Genomic DNA, 13,774 nt, shown 5'->3' with positions numbered 1-13,774 from the left:
ACAATCCCAGAAATAGCATCCATAGGGGTAGCTGGGTACATACTATGCCTTTAAAGCACATTTGAATAACATTCTTTCCCTCAAAGAATTCTGGGCATTGTAGATTGTTAAGGGTTGCTGGGAGTTGCAGCTTTCTGAGGAGTAAACTGCACTCCCCATAATTCTTTAAGGAAAAGACTGTGCTTTGAAGATGTGGTACTGTATATACACAGCCTTACTATGCCTGCCGTAACAAAATCAACAAAGAATGCTGTAGCACCTTTAATAGTTTGTGGAGTGTGTGAATAGAGGATTTTTCCTCACTGTAGGAAAATGGTGATCTTCAGACTCCAACAAGACCACTATGCTGCTACATTTATTTCCCTATATCTAACTAAATATTTACATGAGAGCTCCATACTTGGTCTCAGAATTGTAATCTTTGTCATGATTTTCTCTTGCAGCATGTTTTATATTCCTATGTTGACAGTTTTCTTGCATGTTTCATTGGACACTTTTGGGATGGTAAAAATGATCAGTATGTTTTCAAAGCAAATGAATAAATTAAATAAATCACACATTTGACCAAGTATGGGGTTGTTTTTTACAGCACTTCAAGAAAATGTAATTGAAGTACTTGATTTAAAGGGAAGAGATACGGAATTTGTGCAGAAGAAACCACAGACTATGATTTGAATGCAATGCACCTTTATTTATCATGCTGAATTCTTTCCTTGCTGTTGACTGCAGTGAAAGGTGTGTGTACTACTCTGGCTGTTCTCTTCATGCCCAGTTGCAGCAGGAGCAGCTGGCATCAAATACAAGGCCACTCTGGCAATATTGTTGGTAGGTCTTCCCATTCACGCAATGGTAGAAGCTATTTTTGTCAGTGGGATCTGGGTAGAGGCCACTGGCTTTTCCGTTGCAGAAGTTGCCACCAGAGCTTCCACTTCCACTTCCACTTCCACTTCCACCAGAGCTTCCACCACCAGATGGGGCTGCTGTTGTAGCCTGGGCAGGCTGATTAGCATTAGTGCCAAGGGTTGTTGCAGGTACCTTACAGTCTGAAAGGAAGATGAGAATGGCGTTAGAACTTTAGGAACACAGAAGGCTGCCTTAAACTGAGTCAGACTTTTGGGAATATCTTTCAATATTGCCTGCACAAGGAGTGAGGAACAAAAGTCTCATAAACACAAACCTCATTCAAGGAGAATTTAAAATTTAACAGAGCATGGCAAAAGAAGCCCTGGCCAGACTAGACATGGCATTAACCCCATCTTTGCAAAAATATAACCAGCAGAGAATGTATGCAGGATAATGACTGGGACTGCAGCCCATGTAGAGGGGTAAATGTAACCTTTCCCTCCATTGTGAAAATTCAGCTAGTACAGTCACACCTTGGGCTACAAATGCTTCAGGTTGCGTTTTTTCGGGTTACCCGTCGAAACCCGGAAGTACTGGAACGGGTTACTTCTAGGTTTTGGGGGTCGCACAGGCACAGAAGCGCTAAATCGCACTTTGCACATGCGCAGAAGCACCGAATTGCAACCTGCATGTGCACAGACGCGCTGCTGTGGGTTGCGAATGCTGTGGGTTGCGAATGTGCCTCTCGCATGGATCACGTTTGCAACCCGAGTGTCCACTATATTTGCACTGAGAGGAAGGTGTCCAAAGTAAGTAAGGACTTCAGAGGAAGGATTTTCCTAAGGACCATAGCAGAAAAGGAAAGGCTTAAATTCTGCCTCCCATCTGCTGAAATCCAGATAATTATCATCACACCCAGTGGCTTTTTCAGTAGTGGACCAGCCATACTGCCTCAAAAGAAATGAGCCAAAGAGGGCAGAGATGAACACACAATAGGAGTCAGTAGCACTATTTCACATACAGACAAAATGAAGGCTTCTGGGCATGCCATGCACTTTGTTCTATCCTGCCAACAGGAGTATGCTACTCACTTGGTGTGGTGACTCCCAATCCAGTTTTCAAGGCATTCATCAGGGGGTATTTGCCTTCCCCGCAGAATGTGCCAGTGAAGTCATCCAAGTCAATAGCCCAGACCATGGCTCCTCCGAAGTTGTTCTCCAACAGCCACTTAGCCTGTGAGTTAGACGGTTAAGCATTATGTAGTAAATGAGAACCAGAGCTATCTTTCCCTTGAGCTGCTAAGATAGAGAGCATAAACGGCCTGACTCTATACTCCAGAGTTGTGGTCTGTAACTTTTAAAGCTGCAGTTACAGGAAATAGGTTAAGGAATTACAGTACATAAATCCTAAACAGATAGTCTGAAATCCTAACCATATTTGGAGAAAAAAATCCAGCCGAACTATGTGGAGTTTACTTATATAAAAAAAACAACAGACTTGGATTTGCACTGTTAGAGGCATGAAACTCAGTTAATCAATTTTTTATTTAGGGGAAAAATACTACATAATTGTTCCACTATCCCCTGTTTTCCTGGATGTGTGTACTTGGGTGCAGTTTTCTTTCTATAAGGTCATGGGAGATTTAAGATGTTGTGTAATATTTTCATATTCTTTACAAATATAGAGGCAGAGCATAAATATACAGGTGGAACATAATGGATACTACTCCCCTATTAGGCTTCTAAAAGGGAGGGTAGGGGGAGCTTGTTCCTCCCGAGCTCCCTATAAATCCTTCTGCTCTGCTCTTTCAGACTCAACACAGTCTAAACCTGCAGTTTCTTCAAAGAAAGCTTGATGGCATGACCCTCCATAGGAATGGGGAAGGTGGGAGAAGAAAAACAAGTTGCCTTCCAGGAGGAGCCTCTGGCCATTTTAAAAGAGTGCTGATTAAGGGCAGAATATGGAGACAATAAACAGGCTTACCTTGATACCAAAACTCTTAGGGTTATCATAGCCAATCCACTGATTTCCTTTATAGGCATAAGGGACTTCCTGGGGAGCATTCCACACAACCGTGGCACCCTCCTTCAAGAAGGTACAGACCTGTGGAGACAAATATTTTGGATTCAGCCAATGAAAGTGTTTGATCTAGTTACCCAAGGCTAGCTGAACTATGTTGGGTTATCTCTACTTTACACCCATTTCCAGAAATCATACCAGTGTTTGTTAGCTGTGAGTGGGAGAGAAATGTGGAAATCATAGCTGGCCTTAGAGTTTTATTAGGAAAACAAGTCAGATGCACAAAATTTCATTCCTTCCAACCATGTCAGCTCCAACAGTGCAAAGAGTGGCTTGCACGTTGCCGTAGTTTAAAGCAGGCTGATGGGATGTTTTTAGTCCAAAACATCTGGAGAGCACCAGGATGGCAGATGCTGGTTTAAAAACAGCACACTTTCTGTATTCGAGAACTGGCCATTTTGCTCCTTGGCACAGAAAGCAACAAATAAACAGCCATTCAAAAACAGGAACATGAAACTATACAGAAATAAACTGGATCACAAGTGCATATTGGCTCACAAGTGCAATGTCCAGATGCAAAACTGCATCAGTAGTACATAAAAAGCTATAATTTAAAAAAAAAAATGAAAACACAGGACATCATGATAACTAACAAATGTTCAGGATTGCTGCAAGTACTGTGCCAGAGTTTTACCTCAAAATAGGCCAGCGTCCCAGCTGCTTGGGTATAGGCCCCACCTCTCCCTGGCCCAGAGGTTGGTGCATCCAGGCCATGGTTAGAAGGGTTGCTCAGGGTGAAGGTGCGAGCATAGGCTCCAAATCCCACCATCAGCTTCTCAGCTGGTGCACCATTCTTCTTCCAGTAGTTCATAGCATAGTCCTGGTGGAAAGAACATTGAGGAGGCAATCAGAAGGCAAATCATGGGACAATTCTGAACTACATATTCAGCAGCTGAATATGTAGGATATGATTGATGATAAAGGAAACCCTTCATTTCTGTTCAGTCACTTACCACATTGAAGTAAATATAGGAGCCTTGGTCTTCAGGGCCTGCATACAGAGGGCTGTTCTCACCAGTGAAACCTTCCCAGGATCCTCTGAGGTCATAAGTCATTACATTGATCAGATCCATGTACCTTGGAGGGACGTGAGGGAAGCAAATAGGCAAATATGTCAGTCCAGAAATTTATTTTCCTCTAAGGAAAACTTTGGACCCTTTCCTCATATGTGTTTACTCTGCTAACTAATCACTGCCACTTTTATCAGAGAAAAGGGAAGAATCATGGCTGTTGCACATTTCTATATATCAGTTTCAGTGTATTCAACATTACAATTCATTTAAATTTATGCAAATTTAAAACAGGCCATTTGGCATGCATTGATGCTGTCGTCTTGTACCCCTCACCCTGAAAATGTATCAGATTTCAGTTGGTTAGGATTCTAGCCAGGAGGCATTATTATATGATATCCTCAGCCATCTCTGGTGATTCTCAGGTCCCTATCTCGTTTGGTCTCATGATTCAAATCATTGATAAGTAAGAAGGCAAAGTGTCTTGCTTCTGCAATAGAGTTTAATTGTTAATATTAATACAATGTAGATATTGCCAAGTTCCCAATCACTGAGCATGGGGCAGCCTCTCAAGATTTGTGAGATTTGCAGGGTATAGATGCAATACACACAAGATCCACACAGAGACTTTCATCAATCACTTCAGCATTACTGCTAATGTTTGTTTTTGTCACTGGGGAACACAGTAATATGCTCCAATGCACACATTAATAAACTGTTATGTATCTACTTCAGACTATGCTAAAGGATGTAAAGAATTCTGTGCTGAAACATAATTTGGCCTGTGCATGTCCTCTGCCACATAAGTCACATTCTTTCCTCTTTCCTGAACTGACAAGTATAGGCAAGATCACAGGCAGATACAGTAGATGGAGATAGGCAGGTACTCTCTGTTTAATCTCTGCTGCTCTTGTTATTTCAGATTTCACTGAAGTGCTGAGCTATAGACATAACCACTGCTTGCCTGATATGTGACCAGGAAACCAGCCATCATATTCTGGATTTTTTTTATTAGTGTTTGGCAAAGTGAGGAGGCACCCACTCCAACCCAAGAAGCTCTCAGCTTTTACGATAGTGGGTGATCACTGCAGCAGAAGTCCTAAGCTATAATGCAATTGCCATAATGACCAGTCTACCCCAATGCCAGTGTCTTTCCACTGTGTACGCCTGTCACCTCTTAGGAACATAGGAAACTGCCTTATACCAAATGAAACCATTGGGCCAGCTACCTCCATATTGTCTATGCTAGCTCACAATGAGCCAAGCTATCCACATGCAACTTACTTAGACATCTCTGGGATCTGGTAAGCAGTCTCAATGGTGCCCACACCAGCAGACACAGCTGCAGAGATCAACAGTCTGGGCTTGTTGGTTTGAGAAGCCTCCTGTTCAAAAGCTTCATACATTTCCTGTTATTGGAAGAAGTGAATTGTCACAAGCTACTCCAGGTCTGGATCGAGGGTAGGGGGCAAGAGGGGGCAAGTGCCCCAGGAGGTAGGTTTGGATGGTGGAAAAACTACAGACTTGCTGTGCCTGCTCCTGTGTGCATATGGATGAGTGGAATGGTGGTCAAGGGGGAAATAATTTTTATCCTTTTCAACCTCCCCCCTGCTTCTGGAGTAAGCACACTAGGAGGGATAAAGGGAGCAGCAGTGCAGACATTTGCTCCTAAGAGAAAATTTGTAGCTCCAGCACTAAGCTACTCTTTTAAGAACACACACACACCCTTATCTGAGTTCTTAAAGTCTTCATTGTCTGGTTGGTAGAGCATGAGACTCTTAATCTCAGGGTCATGGTTTTAAAAAAATGTTTAAAATGCTTGGCTTTGCGGACATAATGAAGTGATGTTCCAGAATGTAAGGCACAGGGTAACTAAGAAAATTGGGTTGTATTCAACGTAGCACTGAGTAGCTCCTTGCATAAGCAGAATGACTTCCGCTTGCTTGATGGAACTTTCTCTGCTTTCTGAATGCCCCCCCCCCCGATCTGTTCTGGGTCCCCCATCTAACTTTCCTGAGTAGAGATGGGGATGGTGTTGGGCATGCACAGGGGGTGGGGGGAGTGGGCAGAAGAAGAAGTCATTCCACTCATGCAGTTATTTAATCAAAAACTGTAATCACAGTCTCACTTCCCTCTATATCCACTTCTGAAGCTCTCTACCCACGATTTGCCTCAAACTATGAGCATCAAAAATGCTGTTAATATTTCTGAGATGCAGATTATTGGAACACGAACAGGGTACTCAGCTACATTATATTTCCCATAATAAAGTTCACAACTCATTTTCCTGAAACACTTTTTTTGATGTGTCTAGATCCAGCCCAGGAAAGAATGAGAAATAAGGTATCCTACCCTAAAGACATGGAGGTGTTATTATATCTGTTTTAGTGATTGCATTGCCTAGACAAACAGCACTGGGTAAAATTCCAGAACAAACCTTTCACTACTATATTAGTCACCTAGTTACAGAGAGAGCACATTGTAGAAGCCAACCTTGAGCAAGACTGTGAAAAGTTGTTGGGTATCAGCGGGGCTGCCTCTGTTGCCAGGGTACTCCCAGTCAATATCCAACCCATCAAAGCCGTACTTGCGCAGGAAGGAGATGGCAGACTGAATGAAAGTCTGGCGGTTCTGAGCAGAGGAAACCATGTCAGAAAACCTGCAAAGAAGAAGGTCGGAATGATCAGTTCTACAAATCTGAAACCATAGAGCTTAATTAGATCTGCTGATGATGGTCTGAGTTAGGTTTCACCAACCTAGTGCTCTCCAGATACTTTGATTATTGCAAACAGCATAGCCTTTTGAGATTGTTAAGCTTTGAATTCCACAGACTTCAGGAGGGATGGGGAACCTTCAGCCCTCCAGATGTTGCTGGTCTCCACCTCTGGTCACCCCTGACCATTGCCCATGCTGACTGTTGTTGATGGGAGTTTTGGAGTCCAACAGTAGCTGGAGGGTCATAGGTTTCCCTCCCTGAACTAGAGATTTTGATTTCCTGCTCCATAATGCTATCCCTGATTTCAGTCACTTAACCTTAAAATCCAAATATTTATTCTTCCTGATAATATTCCTCACATCTCTTAAGGCGTGTTAATTTCCCACATGCCTACAAAGGTGTTAAGTGTGATATTAACTGAGTTATCCCATTTTATCTCCTCAACAACCCTGCAAGATAGGTTAGGCTGGGTGACAGTGACTTGCCCAAGGCCACCCAGTGAATTCCATAGCTGAGCAAGGATTTGAACCCAAGTGTCTCCAGTCCAAGTCCAATCGCATTGGCTGTGAACCGGAGTTCCCTCCCTTGTGAGGAACAGCTTACATTAATCTTCATTGTTTGGACTTGAAGATACTTTCCTGTTGTTTCTGGCAACATATCCAGCCCCCTTCTTGTGGTAAAAACATGTATCTATGGATTTAATCCAGTATAGAAATGTGTGTATGTATCTTGTGAGATGAAAGTTGCCCCCTGCCCCTGGAAGTTGCTTTTTCTGACTACTTGGAAGCAGAAACATGGAATCTACTTCCAGATGCACACAAGGAGCTGGAAACAAAAAGAGAGATGCAGGGAACACCCTCACAATACACAACTCTCACACACATCTACATACATGTGACTAGATTTGTACACGTAACAGTTGTCCTTGGCTTCTTTAATCTAGAACCATACTGCACTAGTTAAGGAGCTGGAAGAAGGGAAAACAGTTCTAGATGTGCTAATTTATGGGCCAGGGAAATAGAACAGCTAATGTAGAGCAAGGTTGGAGATGGTGCTAAACAATATGTCCAGGTGGAACAGAGGACAGAGCGCCTGCACCAGTTGTGTAGAAGAGGAAATTTCAGCAGTTGTGGAGGTTCTCTCTTCTGGTCAGCTATGAAAGGCACAGGGGCTCTGTCCTCTTTTTCGCCTAATCATCCTAGTGCTAAATATGGGAGGGGATCTCCTAGAGGACCTTACTTTTGGGTACCGAAGTTCCAGCCTCCAACAGACAGCAAGGTTTTCAGGTCAGGATTGCTGTAAAGAAATTATTTGGAAGGTCATTAAAGAGACTCTGAACCATATGCAAATAGTTACAAGCGGGCTGTCTTTAAAAAGAAAGAATTGAAATATCTACACAAACTTTACAAGTAGGGATAGATCCAAAGAGAATTCCTGTACCCTTTAAGAATTGCATAGAAAGGGCGATTGTTAATATAAAAATGCAACAGATGGCAAGATCTAATTGGACATTTGCTTCTCATTCCTCTCTACACTCCCTCAGAATCTGGGGAGTTGCAAGAGTTTTGGAGCAAATTTAGGGGGGAGCCTGTCCAGGGCTACAAGAAACCAGAAAGCAAATTGTAAAAGTGTGTTTCTGTTGTGAAAGTGGGCAGAAAGTTGCCTGGAGAAAGGAGCAGACACACCCAGTTATTACTTTCTTTCCCCTTCTGTATCATATATGTCTGATTTTTGCTTATATGAAAGACAGGTACCGGTATATTATTGAAATGGAATAGGAAATGCAAAAATTAGGCGTAAGCCATAGAAAAACATGGAGCTAAAGTTGCATGGAAGTTCATGGGATTTAAACTTAATACTCAATCTCCATTTATTTCACTAGAAATTAATTCTCTTGATTCTGCCCCTTGTGTTGAATGTTGTATGTCAAACTGCTGGATCTTACTAGGTTTTGAGTCCATTGATGCCACCGTAGAGAGCCACATCATTGTACTCGATGGTCTGGATCTGGTTGTTTGCCATGCCCGCAAAAGCATAGATGACATGAGTACATAGGCATGGGTCAAGATCTTCGGGCATATAACGTGCAATACCAGGTCTATACTGGCACCAGTTGGTGAAGTAGCAGACAATATTGGTAGATGCACCTGCAGTTTGAAAGGTTAAAGTCAACCAATGCATTCAAATTTCCTACTAGAGGAGAAGCTTCTTTTAGGTAGTGCTTTTTATGGAATAAAATAAAATAAAAAGAAATTTGCTACAACTTACCCAGCTGCACATGCAGCAGGAGAGCCAGACCTATGAAAGAAAAGTTCCATTGTTAGTCAAACACAAAAGCTAGTCATGTATATTTCTTAGTTCACCCCAACTACAAGTCAGTGAACAGATCTACACTACAAACTTGCATTGTCTGCATCAGTGTCATGGCTTCCCCCAACAGAATCATGGGAAGTGTAGTTTGTTAAGGGTGCTGATCAATTGAGAATACTTTGTTATAGATCCCTAGGCTTTCTCACCCATGGTTCCTTTGAGAGACAGCATTACTTCTAAGCCTGTTTAAGTCAATGGTGTTCTCATCAGGTGGTTTTGTTGTAGATCTCTGAAGCTTTTGAAGCAAGCCATGGGCTTGTCCTGATATATTGCAAGCAATGGTTACTGGCTTGATGAGACAGACAATTCGGTTTGTTATATGCTGCGGTCCTGTCTTAGATGTATGATAAATAAATACTTGGATTCTGGGATCCTCTTCATAATGGCATAGATATAACGGGTGGAAATTCACATTTATGAGGAAAACATGGGGTTCCTCAAATCCTGTTTCCTAAATAAGGCAGTGATGGGGAACAATTCCAGATGTTGCTGGACTGCAGCTCCCATCAGTCTCAGCCATCATTGCCAATGGTCAGGGATGATGGGAGTTGTAGCCCAGCAATCTGCCCCACCAGTCCACCTCTGTCTCCTTCAAGTGTCCTCCCTCCACATTGACGTTATCTCAGCAAATTCAAGATTGGGAATATGTGGTTGTTGAGATACTGTGTAGCTTTATCCTGACTCATTTGTTGCTGTAAAAAGATATTGTGGATCACCTACCCAAGTTCCACATATTAAAAAAATTATTGAGACTTAAGCGACATCCTGAGAGATTTTCCTCAGTCTCTTAAAACTCTAGAGCAAGGAATTCCAAAACTTATTCTAATCTATGCCTGTTCTTACTGTTGGAAGCATTTCTTGTCATGCAGCCTAAAAACATCTGTTATAAATTGTTTTTATTCTTATGTTCTTAGTAAGAGGTCTATTTTTTCCTAAACCATCACAGTTTCTAGTCAATTTATAAACATTTTCTAGAACGGCCATCAAATTACTATAGCTAGGTAGTCTATAGATGTACGTGGACAGAAAGACTACCTGAAAGTAAACTAGGTCAGACTAGAATAGTGTGTTGATGAAGGCAGAGAACAACAAAAAGAGATAGATTGACAGAGAGATGGAAACTTTTGCCAGCTCAATGGTAAGTTGAGCCTGTCCTACTCACCAGTCAGAAGGAGTAGTTTGCCCATTTTGATACCTGTGTACTAGGTTGTTTCATCTTCTGTTTCCTTTTTATAAGAAACATTCAGTTCCCACCTCCTTCTGAACACATGTGACTTCAGATGCCCTCACCCCCCAAAATTAAATAGAAAGTTAATATGTAATCATTGGTAGACACAACTAAAGTAAATTAATATACCGACCGTCCTCTTCACCTTGGAATATTATCTTTCATCCCAATCTTCTTAAGTTTGGGATTAAGCAGGCATGCATTGAAAGAGGAAGGTTATTTTTGCATCCTAGATCCTAAATCACTGTTATACCCTTCCACTCAAAATTTACCAAAGATATTGGGTATTGGATAAGGAAGGCAAACATATGTATCAGTAAGATTTGCTTATGTAATTACAGTGTTGAAAATGGACCATTTAATTGCAGAGAAATGACATTGGAAACAAATCCACGAGCCCTTAGTGAGGCATGAGAGATAACAGCTATTTGGGAAGCAAATTAATTATTGGTTCAGGCCAGTTTCTAATCAACTGCCACCAAGAATTAAAGTGCTATGGCTGTGCATAGGCATGCATGTACAAATTCCATTCACCCCAAAAGCATATCATCCTCAGTAGCACATATTTTCCCCAATTTTAATTAGAATATAAATTTAAAATAAGCATTTATACATTTTCTCCATACTCAAAATCAACTCCAAGCCATAAGATTTCCAAGTGGAATATTTTGATTCAATAACACATTACAATCGGATAAAAAAAGATTCCAACTTTTAATATTATTTAACCTAATCCTATTTCTTCTTTCCTTCCAAATCTAACTAAGGGAATAAATTTCAACACATGCAGAGTAGTTTCAATTATCTTAGCCTATTTTTAAATCAAGGTTGTAATTCTATACTTCCTTACCTGGGAGTAAGTCCCATTTAACTAATATGGGGTCTTATATCTGAGCCGATGTGTCAAGGGTTGCACTGTTTAGAACCATTTGATGCTTTCCATTTATATGTTACTTCAGTTCTTGCCATTATTAAATTAGCAGCCAACACTCCTCATGGTGCAGTGCCTGCTGTGGAGAACCACTCTAGCAAGTGTCACTCTGTGAGAGAAACAGGGTCTCCTAACAAGTCTCGGCACATTTAACAAACTATACAGTTATTTTGGCCCCTGAGACAGGGTATCTCATGACTTCCTCTCCCTCTTCCTGGCAGTAGAAATACAAATAAACAATGCATTAGTTCACTGCCCTTTCACAACACCCCAAATCAGCTGCCTGAGCCAGTGTGTTATTTGCTTAATGGTAGGGCTAGTGCTGCTGCATTCACATTGACAGTGATGGACTGTTTACTAGTGTTGTGTCTCATATTTTATTTGCTGGTCTCTAATTTGTAGCTGAGGGGACGTGGGTGGCGCTGTGGGTAAAAGCCTCAGCGCCTAGGGCTTGCCGATTGAAAGGTCGGCAGTTCGAATCCCCGCGGCGGGGTGCGCTCCCGCTGCTCGGTCCCAGCGCCTGCCAACCTAGCAGTTCGAAAGCACCCCCGGGTGCAAGTAGATAAATAGGGACCGCTTACTGGCGGGAAGGTAAAACGGCGTTTCCATGTGCTGCGCTGGCTCGCCAGATGCAGCTTGTCACGCTGGCCACGTGACCCGGAAGTGTCTCCGGACAGCGCTGGCCCCTGGCCTCTTGAGTGAGATGGGTGCACCAACCCCAGAGTCTGTCAAGACTGGCCCATACGGGCAGGGGTACCTTTACCTTTACCTTTAATTTGTAGCTAAGCTGATGCTGTGAAGGGTCATAGCTCAGAGGTAGAGCATCTGCTCTTCGTGCAGAAGGTCCCAAGTTCAATCCCAGTCAGGTTTGATCCTTGGCTGGAAAAGACTCCTATCTGAAATCCTGGAGGACCACTTCCAGTCAATACAGACAATATTGAGTCAAATGGGCCAATGGTGTGATTTAGTATAAGGCAACTTTCTATGTTCTATTGCAGCACTTGAATAATGTCTTGCATCCCCTGCCGTCAGAGGTTGCTTAAATAATGGGAGTTGTCAGAGAGAGGGCTAAAAAGGCTCCCTGAACGTCCTGCTCACAGCCATCTGCTGCCATTGTGTGCTCCCTCCCCACCCCAACTCATCCTTCTTCCTGCCGTTACTACACCCTTGTGCAAATTAATTGAAACAAACAATGAATTTAGTAGTTGTACAAAACTCACATATACATGTACAAAACTCACATATATGTACATTAGTAATGGATATTACCTCCGCTATTTTAAAGCAGCATTTGAACATGGTTTGGCATGGAGTCTACTAGTTTCAAACAGTCACTGTTGATTTTCAGATCCCTGTACCACACTTGAATCAGCGCCTGAATGAGATTCTCCATAGTCGGACAGTTTGCAGCACAGAGGAGACTTTTGCATATAGCCCACAAATTCTCAGTGGGATTTAAAAGGTAAAGGTACCCCTGACCATTAGGCCCAGTCGTGACCGACTCTGGGGTTGCAGCGCTCATCTCGCTCTATGGGCTGAGGGAGCCGCTGTTTGCCCACAGACAGCTTCCAGGTCATATGGCCAGCATGACTAAGCCGCTTGTAGTGAACCAGAGCAGCGCACGGAAACGCCGTTTACCTTCCCGCCGGAGCGGTACCTATTTATCTACTTGCACTTTGACGTGCTTTCGAACTGCTAGGTTGGCAGGAGCTGGGACTGAGCAATGGGACCTCACCCCGTCACAGGGATTTGAACCGCCGACCTTCTGATCAGCAAGTCCTAGGCTCTGTGGTTTAACCCACAGCGCCACCCGCGTCCCATTAATGGGATTTACGTCTGAGGAATTCCCTGGCCATTCAAGTACCTGTATTTGCTGCTCTGTCATGAATTTCTTCACCACTTTTGATGTGTGGCAGGGGGCTAGGTCCTGCTGCAATATCCCAGTACAGTCAGGGTTATCTTTTCCAGCTCTGGATTAACTCTCTTTCATAGAATCTCACTATATTGTGGCGAGTGCATCATTCCTTCCATTGGCTTTAGGCTTCCGACACCATAATGATCAACTGACTTTGTGTTTGTTTTGAGTACAGGATTACGAGTAAGATAGAAAACATGCTTTGTTTCAGTTAATTTACAGAAAGGGTGTATGTAGCCAATCAGATTTTTCTACACAATTACATCGCTGAAATTGAATGAAGTCAGTTCAAAGTGAGTGCAATGCTTCCTGAATTACATTGCTTTCACTCCGAATGTATGAACACTTGTACTGCTTTGAACCCCATAAAATTGCTAACATGGACCAATTTTGCAGAGTATGGAAGAGTTAATCAGAAGCTAAACAACATGATTGCTGACTACATGCCTTACAAATTGGGTCTACGTTTCTGATTCAGGACAAACCTAGCACATTTAAAATGCCTCAAAGCTGTATGCCATTGCTCATCGTGTGCCTGATAATCTTTGCTGGAAACAACATCTGCTGTAAACATTGCTTCATAGGGGCTTCTTTCAGAATCTGACATTTTAAAAAAATGCTTTGAAGCTAACAACAGCAACAAAGGCCAAAGAAAGCTAAACAGCAGCAACAACAAAAATCC

The 13,774-nt window shown here is 42.5% G+C and overlaps 1 protein-coding gene across 1 annotated transcript; it reads right to left on the bottom strand.

The window, feature by feature from the left end:
• Positions 1-670: 670 nt before the first annotated feature.
• On the bottom strand, positions 671-10,302 carry LOC309343625 (acidic mammalian chitinase-like). Its single transcript, XM_081865335.1, has 11 exons — positions 10,181-10,302; positions 8,917-8,946; positions 8,594-8,795; positions 7,888-7,944; positions 6,426-6,591; positions 5,217-5,341; positions 3,876-3,999; positions 3,557-3,742; positions 2,827-2,946; positions 1,935-2,076; positions 671-1,043 (listed from the first exon to the last, which is right to left on the bottom strand). The coding sequence occupies exons 1-11, from the start codon at positions 10,203-10,205 to the stop codon at positions 763-765; spliced, it is 1,458 nt and encodes a 485-aa protein (XP_081721461.1). The 5' UTR covers positions 10,206-10,302; the 3' UTR covers positions 671-762.
• Between the last annotated feature and the right edge of the window lie 3,472 nt (positions 10,303-13,774).

The sequence above is a fragment of the Podarcis erhardii genome, assembly GCF_964252035.2.
Source record: "Podarcis erhardii genome assembly, chromosome: 6".
Lineage (NCBI taxonomy): Eukaryota > Metazoa > Chordata > Lepidosauria > Squamata > Lacertidae > Podarcis > Podarcis erhardii.
Note: the sequence above shows the minus strand (reverse complement) of the source record. Positions and strands in the feature narration are given on the sequence as shown.

What these genes read in the sequence shown, in the direction of transcription:
- LOC309343625 (XM_081865335.1), bottom strand. Translation starts at nt 10,205, where the DNA reads ATGGGCAAACTACTCCTTCTGACTG. An exon ending in CCTATATTTACTTCAATGTG is followed by an intron (nt 3,743 to 3,875) that starts GTAAGTGACTGA and finishes TCTTTCCACCAG; the next exon opens with GACTATGCTATGAACTACTG. An exon ending in CTAAGAGTTTTGGTATCAAG is followed by an intron (nt 2,077 to 2,826) that starts GTAAGCCTGTTT and finishes TCTAACTCACAG; the next exon opens with GCTAAGTGGCTGTTGGAGAA.